The following is a 19818-nucleotide window of genomic DNA, read 5'->3' as shown; positions in this document are numbered from 1 at the left end:
CAGGAAGGAGGAGAAAGCTCAGTGTGTATGTGTGTCCAGGGGAGGCAGATGTGAAACCGGCCACGCTCAGGTTCTCTGTGAGATGCTGCTGCAACATTCACGAGAACCGCCTAGTGAGCAGTGGACATAAAAGGAGGCAGAGCTCAGAAAACTTTGGGGAATTTCAGGCTGGAAAAATCAACCTGGTGGTCATCAGTGGTTCAAGAGCTGAAGCCCTGAGTGGAGATGAGACTAACCAGAGAAAGGCTGAAGAAGGAGAAAAGATGGTTGAGGGCAGATCCTGAAGAAGGGGCAGGGCAGGCAGCTTCTGGAGGAGATTGGAGCATGCCCGAAGAGGGGTGGCAGAGGATGAGATGGTTAGAGGGCATCACCGACTCAATGGGCATGAATCTGAGCAAATTCCAAGAGACAGTGGTGGACAGGGGAGCCTGGCGTGCTGCGGTCCACGGGGCTGCAAAGAATCGGACACCACTTAGCGACTGAGCAACAACTGAAGAGGTAGAAGAAAGAGTCGACAACACAAATGGGCAGTGCGTGCGGCGCTGGCGGCCAGTAGTGTCAGACGTCACAAAGAGGTCATGCAGGCTATGCTCAAGCACACTCCTGGACCTGGGCATCTCGGAGGCCATCACCGGGGACCCAGGCATGGAGGGTAGAGGGTGGAGGCGCACAGCCTGCAGTGGGTTCAGAAAGTGGATGGGAGGAGAGCAAGCATGCACAGAGTGTTTACCTACTTCTGTCTCCAGCGCTTGAGCTGCGAAGGGAACAAGAAAGAAGCAGTCGGAGTAAGACACTGCAGTGAGGAAGGTTTTGTTTTGCCTTTTCAGCTAGGAAAGGTCTGGATGGAACTACAGATTGTTAGGAAAGAGCCAGGTGACGGGAGAAAGATGTAAGGCAATCAGAAAGGGTGTGCAGGTGGCCGGGCCAAGAGGAAGAACACCTCCTTCTCAGAGATCAAAAGGAAAGAGCGAACTGGTGGGTGTGGATGTGGATTTTTTTTTTTTGAGTCATCGTAGGTGGAAGGGACTGAGATTTATACCTGGTGACTGCCTCCTCTAAACAGTAGAAGCAAACTGAAAGGCCTCAGAGCAAGCCACATGGCTGCCACCATGTGAGCCGGAATCACCTTGTCGTTTGAATCACCTGTGCCACCCAGCACGTGCACCTGTCAGGTGCCGACACGAACGAGAGGCCAGGCAAAAAAAACAGAGCGCTCCTAATGCACTGTTAGAGGTGCTGCACAAAGGGGCACGACTCCGGAGAAGACACGCTGTTTGGCAGAGAGAGTATGAGAACCAGAGGGCAAGGGTCCTGGTTTCATGGCCCCCGGCTCTGCCACTTACGACCTTAGATCATTAAACTTCTCAGAGACTCGGTTCCATGGCATGTTAGATGGTGGTTCCTGCCAACTGCCCTGCCCGGCTCACAAGGTTGCTGTGACAATCGAGAGGAAACAAATAAACAAGGGCTTGGGGAATTAAAAGGGGGGTGGGGTGGGAGAGGGGGAGGCAGTCAGTATTTCCGAGTACATAAGCTTTGTAAGGGCTTCCCTGATAGCTCAGCAGTAAGGAATCTCCCCGCTAATGCAGGAGAGGGAGGTTTGATTCCAGAGTTGGGAAGAACCCCTGGAGGAGGGTATGGTAACCCACTCTGGTATCCTTGCCTGGAGAATCCCCATGGACAGAGGAGCCTGGTGGGCTACAGTCCATGGGGTCACAAAGAGTCAGACACGACTGATGTGACTACACACACATGCACGCGCACACACACGCATGCACACGCACACACGCACGCACGCGCGCGCTCAGGGGTGAGCAGGATGCTCACCTTGGCAAAAAAAGCCGGTTGGCTTTTAAAAGCTCGAAAATCCCCAAGCAAATGCTTTCTCTCCCCAGGCTCTTCATCTGCTTAACACTAGAATATCAAATATTTAGGGCTTTATTCACCTTGGAACACCGTACCTGGGCATTTCTGGTCCCTCTGATCTGATCCCACCTACACACTCAAGTTACACTCCAATACCCAGGAACATATTCTGAGTCTTCATGCCTCCAAAAACACCAACTTCTCACCTTGCTCCTGAAAGTCCAGCTCAAATTTCAACTCTAATCACACCTACCACCACTTACTGAGCTCTTACTATGTATCTAGTACTGGTTTAAGCACGTCATAAGGACGGCCATCCATCCACTGGCCCCACTGTCCCGAAGAATAAACGGACAACACAGCAAGGTCGAGTTCCTTTGCCTCCAACCAATCTCCTTGAATCAGCTACTTCTATTAGATTTCACACCCTTTCCTGTCTTTATGTCTTCTCTCTCCTTAATCCTTGAGCCTGGAATATATTTTCGCCAATACCCAAAGTGCTCCAGAAGTCAACTCAAATAATAATAATAATAATAATAATAATAATAATAATAATAATAATATGCAGCTTCCTCTTTTCAAAGTCAGTATAACATAGGTGTCACCGTTAAGGGTGTCGACTAGAGCTAACCTACTAGGATCTGGATTCCAGATCCAGCACTCACAGCCCGGGTGAACATGGATCAAATGAATCTTTCTGCATCTCTGTAAATCTCTCAGTAAAAAGGCAGTGCTCATACCTAGAAAGTGTTTGGAGCAATTCCTATTATGAAGTGTGCAAGACTACAGCGATCATCACGTGACGGTAATTAGTAATTCCATATTCTCCTTTCATACTGGTGATTCTTTGTATGTTTTATGGCATGGAATCAACGGACTGTCTTTTATTTTTTATAAATAAAAAAAACCTAGTCTTTCTTAGCAGCTCCCCTTTGTATCTAGAGGGTGTTCAAACATGGTTGACTAAAATGACTGAAACCTAGGATGTAAGAAGTGAATCCTTCTATGACTACATTGTTCCTGACAGAAAAGGTTTTTTAACATTTTGCAAGAATGTCCAGATTATTTGGCAATAGGAGAAAGAATTTTTTTTTTAAATAAGTTAACATGTTCTCAGGCATGTGAAGGAAAAAAATGTTGGAAGTAACATAAGACACTTTAATTATAGCATAAGATTCTACTAAATGTTTTCTCTCTCTAAAACGCAATAGCAAACATTTGCTTTGGGGTGGAGTGCTTTAAAAACTGGGCTGTAAGGGGAAAGAAGAATCCACGAAGGGCACAGCATGCTTTTCTTTCTTAATTCATGCAATTCAAAGCTTTAGTCTCACCCAATATGAACTTTCGGAGTTCTTTTTTTTATAAATTGGAACAATAAAAAAAAAACTCTAGGGTGATTTATCTAAAGGACAGAGCTAGAAGTAGGACCTCTAATTACTTAAATACTGAGGCCTCTAGATTAAAACATTAAACCTCAAAAGCTTTCAGCCGAAGGGATTAAGGAGATTAGAATGGGCTTGACAAATTACCACAGGGTTAGGGGGTTGGAAAAAAGCAGAGAAAAAGTAGGCCAAGCTTAAACAGGGAATAAAATGAGGCTCAAGAAAAATCTAATGATGTGTGTGGACCCTGAGCATCTGTGTGGGGCATGGGGGTAGGGAGTGGGGGGTGTGCGGGGAGGAGAGGAGAATGGTCGACCTCGGGATTTCCACAATTAAAAAGGAACAACATTCGTGTAGAACTGCTTAGAAAGTTCTTGGAAAATGTGAACGTGCCGCAAAGTTAACCTTGGAAAATGATTTTCAAATAGATCTTGGCAACTAGAGAGGAGGAATCCAAGGCTAAAAACTAAACTTGTTATGATAACATGAAGCAAGATCTTCTCTTTAAAGGCATGCTGCTTAAATATCTCATGCATATCGGCCACTCCCTCCAAAACAGCCTCAGTTAAGATCGCTAACTGGGTCATCAACAGGACTCCCTTTGGAATATCTGGTTTTCTGTCCCTGAAGATTATCAGCTGGCTGAAAATAAAACACAATTAATCTAGAAGAGAGCTGCAATGACTCGGGTGGCTATGTGAGAGCCTGGGAGAGCACACAGCCTGGAAAGATTCTAAAGCAGTGAACGTCTCCACCTTGGCAGAGGCACAGCGTGAGGGACCCAGGGGGGATCCAATAACCCTCCACAAACATTTCAAGTGTGAAAACAACAAAGAGGAACAGGAATTTCTTATCCTGGTACCAAATGTACTTCTGGCATCATGAGAAGGAAAGTAAAACCTACGAAGAAAACAACCCCAGTTAATACCACCCAAAAAGATGTTCCAGGTTCAATCGCAGGCTTTCTTCTTGCTCTGTAAGCAATTCTATTCTTTACACCAACTCACTTCTAGCAATTTTAAGAGTTCTTTTTTCAAAAATATTTTACTTCTGTTATTTAAAATGTTTCCTTCAGAGTTTAAAGAGTTTCTTCAAACAAACGAACAAAAAAAAACTGCTAGGATCAGGAAATTAAAGGTGGCAGCATCTACTCAGTTCTAGCTGGCGAAACAGAAAATCTGATTTTTCACCCAATTTCTCCATTTTGTAAACATTGGCTCAAAGGGGAGGAAAAAAAGAAAAAACATTATATAGGCAAAACAAAATAGTCTGCAGGTCCAGTCTAGCCCTTGGGCTGTTTGCAGCTTCAACTCAAACTTGTCAGTCATTTGCCACTATTTTTAAACATCTATATTTAGATATTTGGGGATCTAAAATTTAGCCAAGCAGATACAGGTTAGTCACTATTCATTATTTCTCATAAACAGAAAGTACTCTGCCTCAGACTCTCAACATCCTCGAGGAACTGTGCACAGAGACAATCTTTTTCGCTCTGCCATCCTTTTCCTCTCAAACATGTAAGTCACATAGGTCTGCCCAAGTTAACTGAGTTCCAGCTCATGGAATCTAATCTAAATTTGCAATAAAAGAGCTACTGTAATACAAATATTTTTAGGAAACTGAAGGGGGCTAAATAAGTTTGTATCAGAATCTTACTTTCCCCCATGAACTTGAAAGTGTTGAAGAGTCAAGGAAAAAGGGGCTTCCCAGATGGTGTTACCTGCCCAAAAAAAAAAAAAAAACAGGAGACAGGAGAGACACGGGGTTCAATCCCTGGGCAGGGAAGATCCTCTGGAAGAGGGCATGGCAAACCGCTTCAGTATTTCTTACTGGGAGAATCCCCATGGAAAGAGGGGACTGGTGGGCTTATAGTCCATAGGGTCACAAAGAGTTGGACATGACTGAAGTAACTTAGCACGCAAGGAAAAAAAGAAAACACACACACACACACACGAGTTGTAGAAGAAGCATGTATGTAGGCTTGGGGGCCCTAGTCCCAAATTTCTTCCCCGTGGTTCCTCTCATGTCCTGCTCAGCACAAGCAGACTCATCAATTCAGCAGATCTTTCACTCTCAGGGTCCACATGGGAGACCCCAAAACCAGGGGGCCCTTCTTGAACTTCTTGCAGCTTGTTGTCAGTCCTTCTGAAACAGTTTCATTTCCAGGCTCTAGAAGAAACCTCATGAGAATCAGCTACAAACACTTGAGTCCACCTGTACACTTGCTGAATTTTCTATGATGGGGCCCAGGAATTTTTATTTTTAGACATCTGTCTTTTTAACCAGCTTCCTCCAGGTGATTCAAACCTGCCACTGAGTTTCAGAATGAATGCATAAAATGAATGCACAAATTCCCCTTGATCTACAGTCCAGGGTTTATAACCCAAGAAAACTTCTAACAGGCTCTGTACGTCACGCAGCATAAACCATTGGCACATACATGCCCTCTGCTTGAAATACTGATATGGTTTAACTCCTAACACACCTACTGCATAGCCTGGATGCCGATGTACCCCCAGAAGTCAGGCTGAGATCCTGTCTCCCAGAGGTCAGGACAGTAAGAGGTGGGAGCCTCAGGGAGATGCTTAAGTTGTAAGGGTAGTGTCCTCAGAAATGGAACTGATGCCTTTGAAAAGAAGTTTCAGAGAAAGCCCTAGTCCCTCCCACCACGTAAGGACGCAGCAAGAAGGCATCGGCTGGGAACTCACAAGAAAGCCCTCATGAGAACATGACCGTGCTGATGGCCTGATCTTGGACTTTTAGCCTCCAGAACTGTGAGACATGAATGTCTACGGTTTACAAGCCATTCAGTCTGTGGCATTTTGTTATAGCAGGTCACATGGTCTAAGGTAACTTCTTACTTTTTTCAGTTCCACTTACCATTCAGATCTCACTCAGCACTTCCCCTGAGGATTCTCCCCTAAGCACCTACATTCTAACCCACAATCCCCCCTTATGGATCTCATAACAGTTTTTGTGTTGTGTTAAGTCACTTCAGTCGTGTCCCATTCTTTGCAACGCCATGGACTGCAGCCCTCCAGGCTCCTGCTATCCATGGGAGTCTCCAGGCAAGAATACTGGAGGGGGTTGCCATTTCTTTCTCCAAGGGAGCTTCCCAACCCAGGGATCTCGTATATCTCCTGCATTGGCAGGTGGGTTCTTGACCACTAACGCCACAGGGAAGTCCCAATAATAATAGTTTGCAAATTCCCTTATATTATAGAATTGGATTAGATTCCCTTCTATCATGGGGTTACAGGAACCTGCCAAAGTTCTCACACATCGATCTGAGTGGTTATTTGAATAGTGTCAGTTTCTAACTAGATAGTTAAGGTCCAAGAGGACAGAAATCACCTGGGGTTTGCCCACCACTGTAACCCCGTCCTCAGCACCAGGCTTGCCATACACTAGGTGCTGAAGATATATTAAAGTACGGAACTAATGATGGGACATGGGAGGAGGGGAACTTAATACGATGAGTGATGCATCAGCAGAGTATACACCATCGACATAGCAGAAGTGAACCTCTTAAGGGGTTAGATCATTTCGTAATGGGGAAGTTCCTCTTTTCAGGGTTTAAGATAGTAAGAGAGCTAAACATGAAAGTAGGGAAGACTGTATGCACGAACGCAAAGTGAATCATTATCACAGTTTTCCACTAAGGATTACTCCACACTACAAGGCCGGCAGTTTACTTAAAATGGAAGGTGTAATTTAAGAATCGCATACATTAAGGTAGTCCAACAATGAATTCACAGCTGCAGGTGACACCTGAGTCTTGAAAGGAGGTTGAAGGATTCGGTATCAAAAAACGTTCCCAAATGATGTCATGAGAGGCCACAGCGAAGAGCAATTGCTTTGCAGAAATGAGAAACTCATCAGATTTCAAAGCCAGATTTCTCTGGAGGGGAATGACGTAGGACCATATGAGGAGGTAGAAGCAGAAGCAAATTTAAACTGACAAATTTAAATCTTGCTGGGTTCCAGGGACTTATTTGCACAAATTAAGATACTTGAAATATTTACACATACACATCAAACCTTGAGTGAAAAAAAAAAAAGAAACCTATCATTTCCCCTCATCTATAAGCAGATTCTCACATTTCCAAGATGATCTTTGATTTTTTGTTTCCAAAGACCCAGCAGGACCCCATTTCCTCCTACCCCTGAGCTTGCCACAGGTTGCAGAACTGACCCAGGGAGGGCCTGGTTGTGCGCCTCTTCAGCTGCACCTGCCTGGTGCAGACTGCACCAGACTTCAAACCCTCACTACACATAAACACAGCCCAAACTGATTTCCAGTGCTAAGATGAGATTTCTTTTGTGTTATGATTTCCATTCACCTTGTGTGAAACTTCCAGGATTTAAGCTATGTATGTCAAGTGGTTCAAAATGGAGTTCCAGTGACCAATGTGAACTTCTGTATTAGCTGCTTTGAAAAGTCTACCATAGAGTCATGAATGTCTTCAGAGCAAGACCATGACACCCACAGATAAATTCCTTAAAATGAGCCCACTGAGCCAAGCAACTGAAGGCTCTCCCCGGGAAGACCTGACTCCCCTCCTGAGAGCTGATCCCCGGCTGCTGGAGGCCCTGTCCCAGCAGAGGGCAAATTCTGCTCATGCTTGTCCCGAGACCCAGGGCTGAGGCTGAACCAGAGGCCACTGCTCACGCTAAGATGCTGCCTTTCTGGACTTCCTGGAGTGGTTCATCATCCCCTTTCCTATTTTCCCCATGTGGCTGACCTGTGCCATGTGCTATTGAACACTGGCTCCATTTCATTTATTTCCAATCCTGTGATTCTTACCCCTCCACAAACACCCAGTCTTAACATTTTCTCTGGGCTGGTCTACTACTGACCATGGTCAACGTGTCCTGTCTACCTAGATTCTGAACGGTATCTCAAACATAATGTACGATCTACCCAGAGCTCCTGGTTTTCTCTCCAAACCTGTTCGGCCCAGGTCAACTCCATCTCTGGAGCAGGTATCATCTCACCATCCAAACCCTTCTAATAGGCCTTCCTCAGGACTTCCCTCAGAGAAGGCAATGGCAAGCCACTCCAGTACTCTTGCCTAGAAAATCCCATGGACAGAGGAGTCTGGTAGGCTGCAATCCATGGGGTCGCTATGAGTCGGACATGACTGAGCAACTTCACTTTCACACATTGGAGAAGGAAATGGCAACCCACTCCAGTGTTCTTGCCTGGAGAATCCCAGGGACGGGGAAGCCTGGTGGGCTGCCGTCTATGGGGTCACACAGAGCTGGACACGACTGATGCGACTTAGCAGCAGTAAGCAGCAGCAGCAGCAGCAGGACTTCCCTGGTGTTCCAGTGGTTGAGACTTGAAGCTTTCAATGCAAGGGACAAGGGTTCAATTCCTGGTCACAGAACTCTAAGATCCCATTTTGTTGCAAGGCATTGTCCCCACTCATCCCCCCCCCCCCAAATAGATCCTTCCTTGATGTCTCACTTTCACTCACACCTCAAGCCCACTCACATCTCCATTCAATCACAAAGCCCTGCCCGATATATCTGGAATCTGTCCACTTCTCACCACACCCACTACCATTATCCTCCTCCAAGCCACCGGCATCTCGTAGCCCCACAGTCTGACCTCCCTACTTTGGTCACCTTTGTTCCTCCAAGCCGTTCTCCACCTAGAAGCCAGAGTGATCCTTTTCAAAAATAAAGAAAGTAGATGTATCATTCTTCTGCTCAAGACCCTCTCCAGTGGTCTCCAAGAATATTTTTTTTGTGAGGGAGTATAATTGCTTTGCAATATTGTGTTCGTTTCTGCCGTACTATTAAGTGAATCAGCTATATATGTGTGTGCTCCACTCCCTCTTGACCTTCCCTCCCACCCACACCCACCCATGTAGGTCACCAGAGAGCACCAAGCTAACATCCCTGTGCTACACAGCTGCTTCCTACTAGCTATGTTTCACAGGATAGTGTGAATATACGCCAATCTTCATCTCCCAGTTCACCCCACCCCTCTTCCCCTCACACATCCATTCTGTCTGCATCTCTATTCCTGCCCTGCAAATAGGTTCATCTGTACCATTCTTCTAGATTTCATATATATGTGTTAATACACGATATTTTTCTCTTTCTGATTTGCTTCTCATTCTGACTTGGTGGCTCAGATGGTAAAGAATCTGCCTGCAATGTGAAAGACCGGGGTTCTATCCCTGGGCCGGGAAGATCCCCTGGAGAAGGAAATGGCAATCCACTCCAGTATTCTTGGCTGCAGAATCCCATGGACAGAGGAGCCTGGTAGGCTACAGTCCGCGGGTTGAAAAGAGTCAGAAACACTGAGAGATATCTTATTTGATTTTCTTACTTTGCTCCATGCAGATTTAAAACACAGAAGTAGAAAGATGGTAGACCTGAGAGTTCGAGCTCTGGCTCTGCTAATAACTAAACTGTAGCAAAATTAAGTGCCTTCACCCTTCTATGCTTTATTTGCAAAAGGCTGTAGGTTTAGTCATAAAATTCTAATATTCTGAGTCCAGTATACAATGTAACATGCCTACCTCCGCTTACTCTAATTCTCCCTTTCAGTAAAATGTCTGTTTCATAAGTCCTGCTCCAGCCCAAGGTCCACGCTTAGGAACATTCACACAGAAATGCCTTGGTTTTTCTCTCACTCTCATTTGTTCACTTCAGGTAAAAAAGCACTAGAAAGGAATCTCAGCCTTCCATCTGGGCAGTTCCATCTCTGAAGTGGCAGCTCTACAGCTGGAAGGCATCCACATGCAATGGCAGAGTTCTGGCTGTACCCTCAGATGGGTCATTTCAAGCCACTATACATCTTCCAGTTGACACAAAACTAAAACCATTATGCCCAGAGAAAAACCCAGCACAGACTGTGTGCTCTGGCCTCTGTTTAGTCAGAATGTTGACCCTGTAATAATTTTTTTTCCCTGTAGGATTTTAGGAAAGACTAAGTTTTAACCGTGAGCATAACTTATCCCAGAAAGGAATACCATCTTCTAGGAGAACCAACTAAAATATACAAACTCAGTGTTTCCCATGAAACAGAAGGACAGAAATTAGTAAGAAACTCATATGTATGTACGTGGTTTGAGAATAAAGGACTCCAAGCAGACAAGGACTTTCCCATTTAGGTCCATTTTTAACAACACGGTTTGATGGAAGCAGTAGGGAAAGGGGAACAAAGAAACAAACTGCAAAACCCTCATGCTCATAAAGCCAGGAAAGGAAACCTCCTCCGACATGCCTTAGGACAAATTCAGCAAATAGAGGAAAACCACTTAGCCATGCCCATGTCCCTTCCCGAAGCTCTATCAACAGCCAACTTCCCGTTCCGCCCTGGTATTCTCTGTGCTTCTGCACCAAGGCCACAAACAGCCCAAGAGGTTGCTTACTTTCTTGTTCTACATTCAGAATTTACCTGCTCTGGGGTTAGCTCTCTGCTTTTATTTTTTCCTGTCCCCCATCCTCTATGCTTTTCTTTGATTCACCAGAATACTAAAATTTGAGATTTTTAAATCCAATCTATATGTCTTAAAAACCATAAAGAATTGTCATCTTATTGGGTCTATGAACAGAAAATAAATGGTAAGTCTGTGAAATGCAAGATCTTACTTAAAAGAGCTAAAAACAAATCTAAAATCTAGCCAGAGAGCACCAGTATTCCTGCTCCCCAGACTGTTCCCTTCATTACAAGTTCTTTGCCCAGAGCCCTCCATCTGCCCAAGCCTCAGTTCCATCCTCCCATGCCACCACACCACCCTGGGGCTCCAAGACAGTTGGCACCACAGCTGCCACTGGCCTGAAAGCGCTGCTCAGAGGCCGGACAGAGCTACTACGTTAAAATGGAGGCTGACTACCAACACAGGCTGAATTTAAATCTACTCATTTGTTGATAGCAGATCAAAAAAAAAAAAAAAAGAAAATCCCGTTCTCTTATCACCAAACCTATGGAGGATTTTGTTCATTCCAAACATCTACTCAGAAAATACGCAAGAATATGTACACTTATGGCTGATTCGTTTTAAGGTAGAAACCAATACAACCCTGTAAAGCAATTACCCAATTAAAAACAAGTTAAAAAGAAGATATGCAAGGGCTATCTAATGTGCTCCTATGTTTGAAATATGTATTAAGTCCAAGGAGCTTTAAGACCCTGGAGACATCTCAACTGGCCTTATCATTTTTTTTTTTTTAAACCAATAAAGCAAAACATTATCTGCCATCCTCTCACCTAAAAAGTCTACAGGAAAGCCTGCTGGCTGAATTTACATGGGCTCACAATCTTAAGGCTGAAGTTTGAGACTTTCTCTATGTACCTAGTAGCAGACAGTTCTTGAATTATGTCATGTGTGCAGGCCGACCTTCACACTAGCCTGCCTTCTCTCTGGGGCAGGGACCCACCCTGGGCTTACCCATATGACTGGGCATTTGGTAGACAATGCAAATATTTGTTAATTTGCCTTAAAATTGTTTTAAAGAAAATTTAGTTGCTTAGTTTTCTTTTGGAAGGAAAAAAAAAAAAAAAGTCAAATTGTCCCCTTAACTTTTTAAAAAAAAACTAGGAAAATATAAGTCTTTATTTGATAAAAAAGCGAAGAGAACTCCAATACGTTCTTTCTGAATTATAAGGAGGGCTGACTGACCATAGGGGTTTCCCTGGTGGCCCAGTAGTTAAGGATCTGCCTGCAATGGAGGAGATGCAGGAGACATGTGTTCAATCCCTGGGTCGGGAAGATCCCCTGGAGGAGGAAATGGTAACTCACTCCAGTATTCTTGCCTGGATAATCCCATGGACAGAAGAGCTTGGCAGGCTATAGTCCACAGGCTCACCATGAGTCAGACATGACTGATCACAGGAGAAAAGACCTCTATTCTTCTCCACCTTCATTCTCTGCTCTTCCCCACCACTCATCCCAGCACAAAATGTTCAGTAAATGCCTCAGAGCAGTGAATGTGTGTAACTTGTCAGGTTAAAAGGAAAGTTCTGCCATCTTGGGCATTTCTACCATCCCCTCCGCCCACCCCCGACCCCCGCCCACCCCCGACCCCCGCCATTTCTAATTTTTCTTCAACCCGAAAACCAGTCACATTTCGAAGATATCCTGAGACACTCCACCTCAAGAGTTAACTGTGGCCAGAACCCTAACCTCTTCTAAACCAAAAGCTGAAGTCACAAAGAAACAGATTTTCCTCCTTCAAGATAAGGGTTATCTTTCTAGCTGAGGATCCTGGAGTCTTTTTCTCTTTTTTTTTTTTAACCTTCCAACACACACAAGCACGTCTTTGGGCAATGGATATGCAAATTAGAATGTTTATACATGCAACTGAACCACAGGTTTTACCTTAACAGATAAGTGCTAAAATAAATTCACTTCAAACATTTCACTTTGAACTTGAATAACTGGTGCTAATTTGGAACTGCAGTGCTAGAGCGGGTGCTCTGATTCTCCTCATTCAAGCACCACACTGCCATTTGTCAAAAGAGCAGAAAAAGGAATTTTTTTTCTTTGTTGAAAAAGATTGAGTGTTTTGCTTTCGTCAAAAAGCCATCGTTGAATAACATTCTGTATTATATCTGTGACTCACTCTCAAATGAGACGTCACCACACCCCCACTCTTCTTTTGTAGGTGATAAATAAAATAGAACAGAAATTTAGTTTCAAAGTTTCTTACAATTTACAGGGAACAAATCTTGAAAAATTAATACTTAGCCTTCAACATTTTGACCTCTTGTTTTCCCTTTTTTATGGTTTGGATCTGAGGAAAAATGAACTGGGGCAGAGGATCCATCAACCAGAACACTTTTTTTCTTTATATTTTCTTTAATGAAGTCAGTGCCACACCCCCGCACCACAAAGTCAAAAATATCAAATACAGCTCAAAACCTTTCTGAAACTTTCATGATACAACTGTCCTCTGCCTTGACTGGGTTGTGGGTTGTAGGGGCATATACATTTGTGAGATGTACACATTTTTCAAAACAGAGTAAACGGTCCTCTAACCATCTCTATGTTTTACTGTGTGTAAATCACAGCTCAATAAAAGGATTTTTCAAAACCTCCTACAAATCACATTTCAATATCTGTCATCAGTAATCCACCTCAGACCTGAGTTTCCTGTGTGCCAGCAAGATCCTAAAGCCAGGAAGGAATCTTCCTCTACAAAGGCCACGGACACCCCTGCCCTGAAAACTACCCCCTCAAATCTTCCTTCCTGCAGGAATCACCCCAGATATGAACTTCCACTCACCTCAACTGACTGAGAAGGCATTTTCAGCTTCGTGAGCTTGGCTTTGGCAGGCACTTTTAAGTCTGATTTCTCAAAGGTCTGCTGCCGGTACTCCTCCGGCAGGGGTTTCAGTTCAGGAGACTCACTAGGAGCCTGGTCTTGACCGTCCATGGGCCGGACATAAGCCGTGGGCTTCTGCTGCATCGCAAGGCTTTTTGAGGGGAGGGAGGGCGGGGGGAAGGTCTGAGAAGGTGGCTGAGGAGGGGCTACCCCAAGGCTGGCCACTGCCCCTGTGCTGTCTTGAGGGGTCTCTTTATCATGCACCTTTACGGCTAGGTCCTTGGGAGACTTGGCCAGGCAGTAGCCTTTATTGCTACTGCTACTGCTGGGAACTTTGCCGCTTCCTTGCATCCTGGGAGCAGTCTGCTGGTTGGAATGTACAGGTGACAAAGGGGGGACTGGGGAAGGCAAAGAGAGCAGAGGCGAAAGCTCCCTCTCCGGAGCGGAGTCTGTTGTCAAAGCACAGTGGTCTCCATCAGCCCTGCGGTCACCCTTTTTGTGATGACTAGAGCCATACCCCTCCTGACCGAGGCGCTCTTGGGTCAGGTGCTGGCTGTCCGGTGGGCCATAGCTTTTGGCGTGGAGACTTGGCATTGGTTCCATTCTTGGCTGTGCCATCCTTGGGTGGTGGCTGATGTTACCATCAGGAAGTGGTCCACAGGCAGGAGTGTTAACAGGCTGGTGGTGGACACTGGTATGGAAGGAGTGGGGTGGAATGCTGCTCCCCTTCTCAGGAAATAAAGGGTATCTCGGCTTCCCCAGCCTATTTTCGGAAGCATCCAAGCGCTGGGGGTGGGACTTGCTACTAAGGAACTCCTTCATCTCTTCATAGTCTCCCAGCATGTTCTGTATCCGACTGGATAGCTCATCACCTTTCTCTGTCTGAAAAAAAAGAAGACAGCAGAGTTAGATACTAAGGGAGAAGGGAAATCACCACTTAGTAAACCACATTACAAAATGCCGTTAGAAAAGAAACATCTCAATATAATGTGTAACACAGAATTTAACATGCAACTTTAACTCAATTCCCCTGTTGAGAAGCCTGCCATGGACAAATATTACTAAATACAGGAGATGACCATTACAAAAGAAAACCACAAACTTTGATCATTTTGATTAATGAGGTTCAGAGGACTTTTATATTTTGTCTTCAAAAACAACCTTCAGGATAACTGTCTTATTTCCATAGTTGCGACACTTGTTCAGACTCACTTTCAACACAAAGTCAAACATGCTGATAAATCAGACTTTCCCGTATTCAAGAAATACCTTGTATGGCTCTCCAAAGAGGGGGATCTTTTCAGAAAATGCCTCTTTATCTTGGTGAGCTTCCTGGTTGCGTCTTTCCTTCTCTCTAATTCGAAGTAGGTTTCTGTCTTCATTGTACAAGCTGCTTCAGACGCCACAAAAGAACACAAACAAAGTTTATCAGTATCCAAGCTTTGCTGCGCACGCACGTTTGTGAGGGAGGCAAGGACAGCTCAAAAAGCTGTGACAACAGACAGCGGATTTAAAGAATGCCCAAGGGACCTCCCCGGAGGTCCAGTGGCTAAGACTCCAAGTTCCCAATGCAGGGGGCCTGGTTCGATTCCTGGTCAGGGAACCAGATCCCGCATGCTGAAACAAAGAGCCCGCATACCAAACAAATAAATAAAAACAAATCCTAAAAAAAGAAAGAAAGAAAGCCCAAGTGTTTCATCCTGCTCCTTGATTCAGGCCACAGTCAACTAACTGGCTATGACCCCCCAGCTCTGGTCCTGGCTCTGGAAACCTAAGCATTCATTTTGCCCGCCTGCCTTTGTGGCTCAGGACTGACTCCAAACGGAACAGACTTTTATAGTCAGTGGGGGAACTGAGACAAGATTAATGATATTTTTGCTTCCAGTCTGCAAAATAGCAGGTAGAGGTGGAAGCTTTTCATCTGAAGAAGTCAGCAGGATGTGAACTTTAAAAAGGCTGTTTTCCTGGATCAGTATTATACATTTTGGAAGATTAAAATCAAAGGACTTATTTCACAATTAAAAGATTACCAGGCACCCAAAACAGCATTTACTTTCTTTTCAGCCCACTCTCCTGGAAGTGTCTTAGCATGTAAACCTGAAAAGATAGTTTTTATTTCTCATTTCAAGTGTCAAGGATGGGAAAATCCAATTTTAGATGTCAGCTCTACCACGGAGAAACCTATAATCTGATGGCCCAACTTAAACCACATAAAAATGTATCCTGAATCATCAGCCCTGGCACCAAAGGGGTTAAGATCTGTCAAACAAATCACAAAAAAAACGGAAACCTACAAGACTGCAGTTTTAGCATATAAACCAGAAGTGGGCTTGCCTTAGGTCGGAACTGAGGTCAGGCCATCCCAACCCCACATGTGATATGTAAGAATAATGAAAATAAGAACTGTCAAGGAGGGGCTTTCCCTGGTGGCCCAGGGGTGAAGAATCCACCTGTCAGGTGCAGGCGACATGGGTTCGATCCCTGACCCGGGAAGATCCCTCGTGCCTCGGAGCAAGGAAGCCCGTCGACCACAACTACTGAGCCTATGCTCTAGGGCCCGGGAGCCACAACTCCTGGAGCCCAAATGCCCTACAGCCCCTGCTCCACAACAAGAGAAGCTTCTGCAATGAGAAACTCACACACCACAGCTAGAGAAAAGACCATTCAACAAGGGAGACCCCGCACAGACAAAAGCAAAAAATCTAGGGGGAAAAAAAAAAAACTATTGGAAGATTTCTGCCCTCACAGCCGTGTTTTAGCATATCTACTGAAACCCCAGTTTATTATCTGAATAAATCAAAAAATATTCAGCTGTCTCTCCAAGGCACTATGTGCCTTACAAATTCCAGCCTTGCTGTTGGACACCCTCCCCTCCACCCCCTTCTCGGCCTCTCTCAGGACTTATCTGATTTCCCTGACCTGAGCCTACTTACTGGTCTCCCTGCCTCCCCTACACTGCACCCCTCTAATTTAGCCTTCTTGCAGAAAGAAATCAGACCTAAAGCTCTGGTTCTCATGTCACTACCCATATTTTAAAATAACAAGTGTTTAATGGCTCTTTGCTGCTACAGAATCAACTCTCAACCCTTGCTTTGGCATTAAAAACTCCCCCGTGATCTAGATCGACCCCAAAAATGGCCTCGCTGCCTGCCAGCTGGCCCACCATGTGCATTCTACCTGACAGCCTTGTCCATTTCCCAAACACATCTGGTCAAGGGCACCCTCCTGTTTTAATACCCCCTCCCCCAGAACCCTCTTTCACTGAAGGATAACAATTCTCCCAGGACCAGTGTACCCACAAAGTATGATTCTCCTGCAAATCACCTCTATATTCCAGGCACCCCAGACTACTCCCTGCTCCTCAGTGATACTGTGGACTTTGATGCTTTCATTTTCATTACATGAATTTCTTCTGCTTCTCTCTCAACCACATACACTAGCTCCGATTTCCAACTACCAGCAACTATCTGGAGTGACTCCAATTTCACCCACCCTCGAGGCTTCCTCCAATCCACCTGACGATATAGCATGTGGTTCTCCCTTTCTTTTCCCCTTTCCCCTTAAAAAGAGGAAGACCCATCATAATAGAACCTCCCATATTTTTCTGTCTCCTGGTGCTAATGCAGAGCACTCTGCACACAAGCTAAACACTCAATGTTTTTTAATTTAAAAACAGTCACTATGCTTACAGTGTATTACTTGTAACTTTTAAAATATAACTCTGACAGACACATGTAAGAACAGTGTTTAAAAAATTATAGTCACTAAAAAATGACTCTGCTGTTTCTATAGGCTTTCAATCTATAGGCTGGGGCGGGGGGTGGAGGGGGTGGCATGGCAGGAGCTAACCTACCTGGTTGCATTCACTGGGATGTAGTAAAGAATTACCTGCTTGGACCACAATAGCACAAACTTTTCCTAGATGATGGGGTATTTTGATATCAGATTTTAAGAGAACAACAATGTGAATATTTATGTGAGTCAATGTATGGAAAACTAAACCAGAAACTGGTTTCTGGAGTCTTCTTTAATAAGAGTTTAAACCTCACACACGTCAGACAGACGTATTTCTGGGTGACAGCGGCATAATGGACCTTTTGGCCACTCAAGAATTCCTGCAATTGTTTTATGATCTTGGTGATCCTTGTTGGCTGAAAAACAACAAGAAAAAGAACCATGTAGCATCAACATCCAACTATGGGAGCCAAGTTTAAGAGGGTTGATGAGAAAGTAGCTTTTCCTTCAAACTTGCTTCACGGCCACTTTGTTTGCAGGGAAGGTTGGGGCATATCACAAGTCCTCGGTACAACCTGAATTCCCAAGCTTCTCTTTGGCAAAGCTACCTGATACAGACGCCCTACACGGGTGCACGGAGAAGGGGAAGCAGCTCCGCAAGGCTGTCTGCTTTGCTATTCTCCTCACAGAGGGAGTTCTCCCTTGTCTGCTTCTGCTGGTTACATCAGTGGAGTTTCTAGAGCCTGATTTGCTTATGAGTGTTCACAGCCCGTGGCTCTGTTATAAGAGTTCTGCCCACTTCTGAGTAATTGCTACCTTTGTCTTAAGAAAGGGAACCCTAAATGACAAAATTCTCAGTCCTGGATTGAACACTGAGCATGGGTAATAGCAGTGCCTTAACAATGTAGGCTGCTCAGGGTCCTTGCTTACGTTCCCTGTCAATTGCATGCACGTGAAGGCAAGCTACACTGGTTTACAGTTACAAAGGCATTTTAAATCAATTATCTCAGTCTTACCTCAGCAGTTAAGTGTTTTTACCATGCTTCTAGATTTTTATTCCAAAATAATACAAGCTGCTACATAAATAATAAGAAGAACCCGATTTTACAAAATTCCAAACACTGGCTCATGATTCAAAAACTGAGGCGCACACCTCCTACTGGGAAGAAATTCTACTGAAGATTCTGCTTAAAGGTTTTACTTCATTAATTAAAAAAAAAAAAAAAAAACAGGTTCAAAAGACACACCCAGATTTCATTGGCAGACATATGTAATATTACAGCAATTTTTTTTTTTCTTTAGGCTTTTAAAAGACTTTATTGGGCACTTTTTCCCCCCCTACGTCAGTTTTGAGATGAACTTTGAATGTTTTTTTTCTTATTCACCATCACCCTTCAACTAAGAAACCCCAAAATAGTGAGGTGGGGAAAAGCCATCCCAGGTGTCACCGGTAGGATGAGTTTTATGAAGTCTAAACTTGGTGAGAGAAAACTCACTCTCACCCACACTGTCTACTGGGCAACTCCCTCTTGGGTCTTGCTCACCAAGGCCCCTGGGCAGGGCAGAGGAAGGCAGAAAAGACAGGAAGTGACCAGCCAAGACAACACAGGGCAAACTGTGAGTCCTCATTTTCCTAGAATGTCTAGTTTCTTGTAACTAACAGGACTTTGTCAGTCATACCGCTGGCTTTCTGGTTTACTCGGCTTTTACTTATTAAGTTTGCAGCTGGAAAAGACCCTGATGCTGGGAAAGATGGAAGGCAAAAGAAGAGGGGGCAGCAGAGGATGAGATGGTTGGATGGCATCACTGAGTCAATGGACGTGAACTTGAGCAAACTCCAGGAGACAGTGGAGGACAGAGGAGGCTGGAATGCTGCAGTCCATGGAGGCACAGAGTCAGACAAGACTTAGTGACTAAACAACAACGAAGTTTCCAGTGGCTTAAGGAATGATTTGTTAAAGTCATCGGACACATTTTCTCATGAATATCTTCTTTTTCTTGGTTTCCTGTTGAAATCAGGAGAAGTTTACATTTTAAAAACATTAACTCAGTAAGTAACATGAGTAAACCATTGTTCAGCATCTTACACATCACTGGTTTTAAACCAAGGTGCAAGCAAGGAGGGGGTGGATGGAAGAATTTTAAATGAGGGGATTTTAGGAAGCAGTAAATGTCCTACGTGATTCATAAACTCTGTAATTACCTTTGAATAATTACAAGTTGACTACCATTTCTCTTAATTAAAGGTGGCAGTTATTCCTCTGGCATGAAGTGGGGGGAGGGGTGCATTCTTGCTCTCACAGGATCACTTTATCCCTACATCAATCTTGTTAGACTTGATCACTATTCACATCAACTGCCTTACAGCTGGTCCTTCGTGTCTGAAGATGAGAAACTCTCAGACTTGGAGGGACCATAGGAGGCCATTTCCTATGAGGGACTTGAGCATCCGGGGAATTTGACGTCAAAGGGGGTCCTGGCACCACGCCCAGCAGACACCAAGGGACACGTTCCCCTTCACTGATTTCTTCACAGCTCTCTGCAT

The 19818-nt window shown here is 44.6% G+C and overlaps 1 protein-coding gene across 7 annotated transcripts in view; it reads right to left on the bottom strand.

Moving 5' to 3' along the window:
* The window catches only part of AFF1 (ALF transcription elongation factor 1), a 199197-nt gene that overhangs the window by 86167 nt on the left and 93212 nt on the right, over window positions 1-19818 (bottom strand). For 3 of the 7 annotated variants that reach the window (XM_027971160.3, XM_042251614.2, XM_027971163.2), the window contains 2 exons: window positions 14808-14931; window positions 13500-14420 (listed from right to left, as the gene is read on the bottom strand). The exons of 2 other annotated variants lie outside the window; for them this stretch is intronic. In XM_027971160.3, the coding sequence (XP_027826961.1) occupies window positions 13500-14420; window positions 14808-14931 (1045 nt within the window). The remainder of the gene's footprint in view (window positions 1-13499; window positions 14421-14807; window positions 14932-19818) is intronic. 2 more of the 7 variants (XM_027971161.3, XM_027971164.2) reach the window with 1 other exon arrangement.

This window comes from Ovis aries, chromosome 6, assembly GCF_016772045.2.
Source record: "Ovis aries strain OAR_USU_Benz2616 breed Rambouillet chromosome 6, ARS-UI_Ramb_v3.0, whole genome shotgun sequence".
Lineage (NCBI taxonomy): Eukaryota > Metazoa > Chordata > Mammalia > Artiodactyla > Bovidae > Ovis > Ovis aries.
This window is presented reverse-complemented; position numbering and strand designations above follow the sequence as displayed.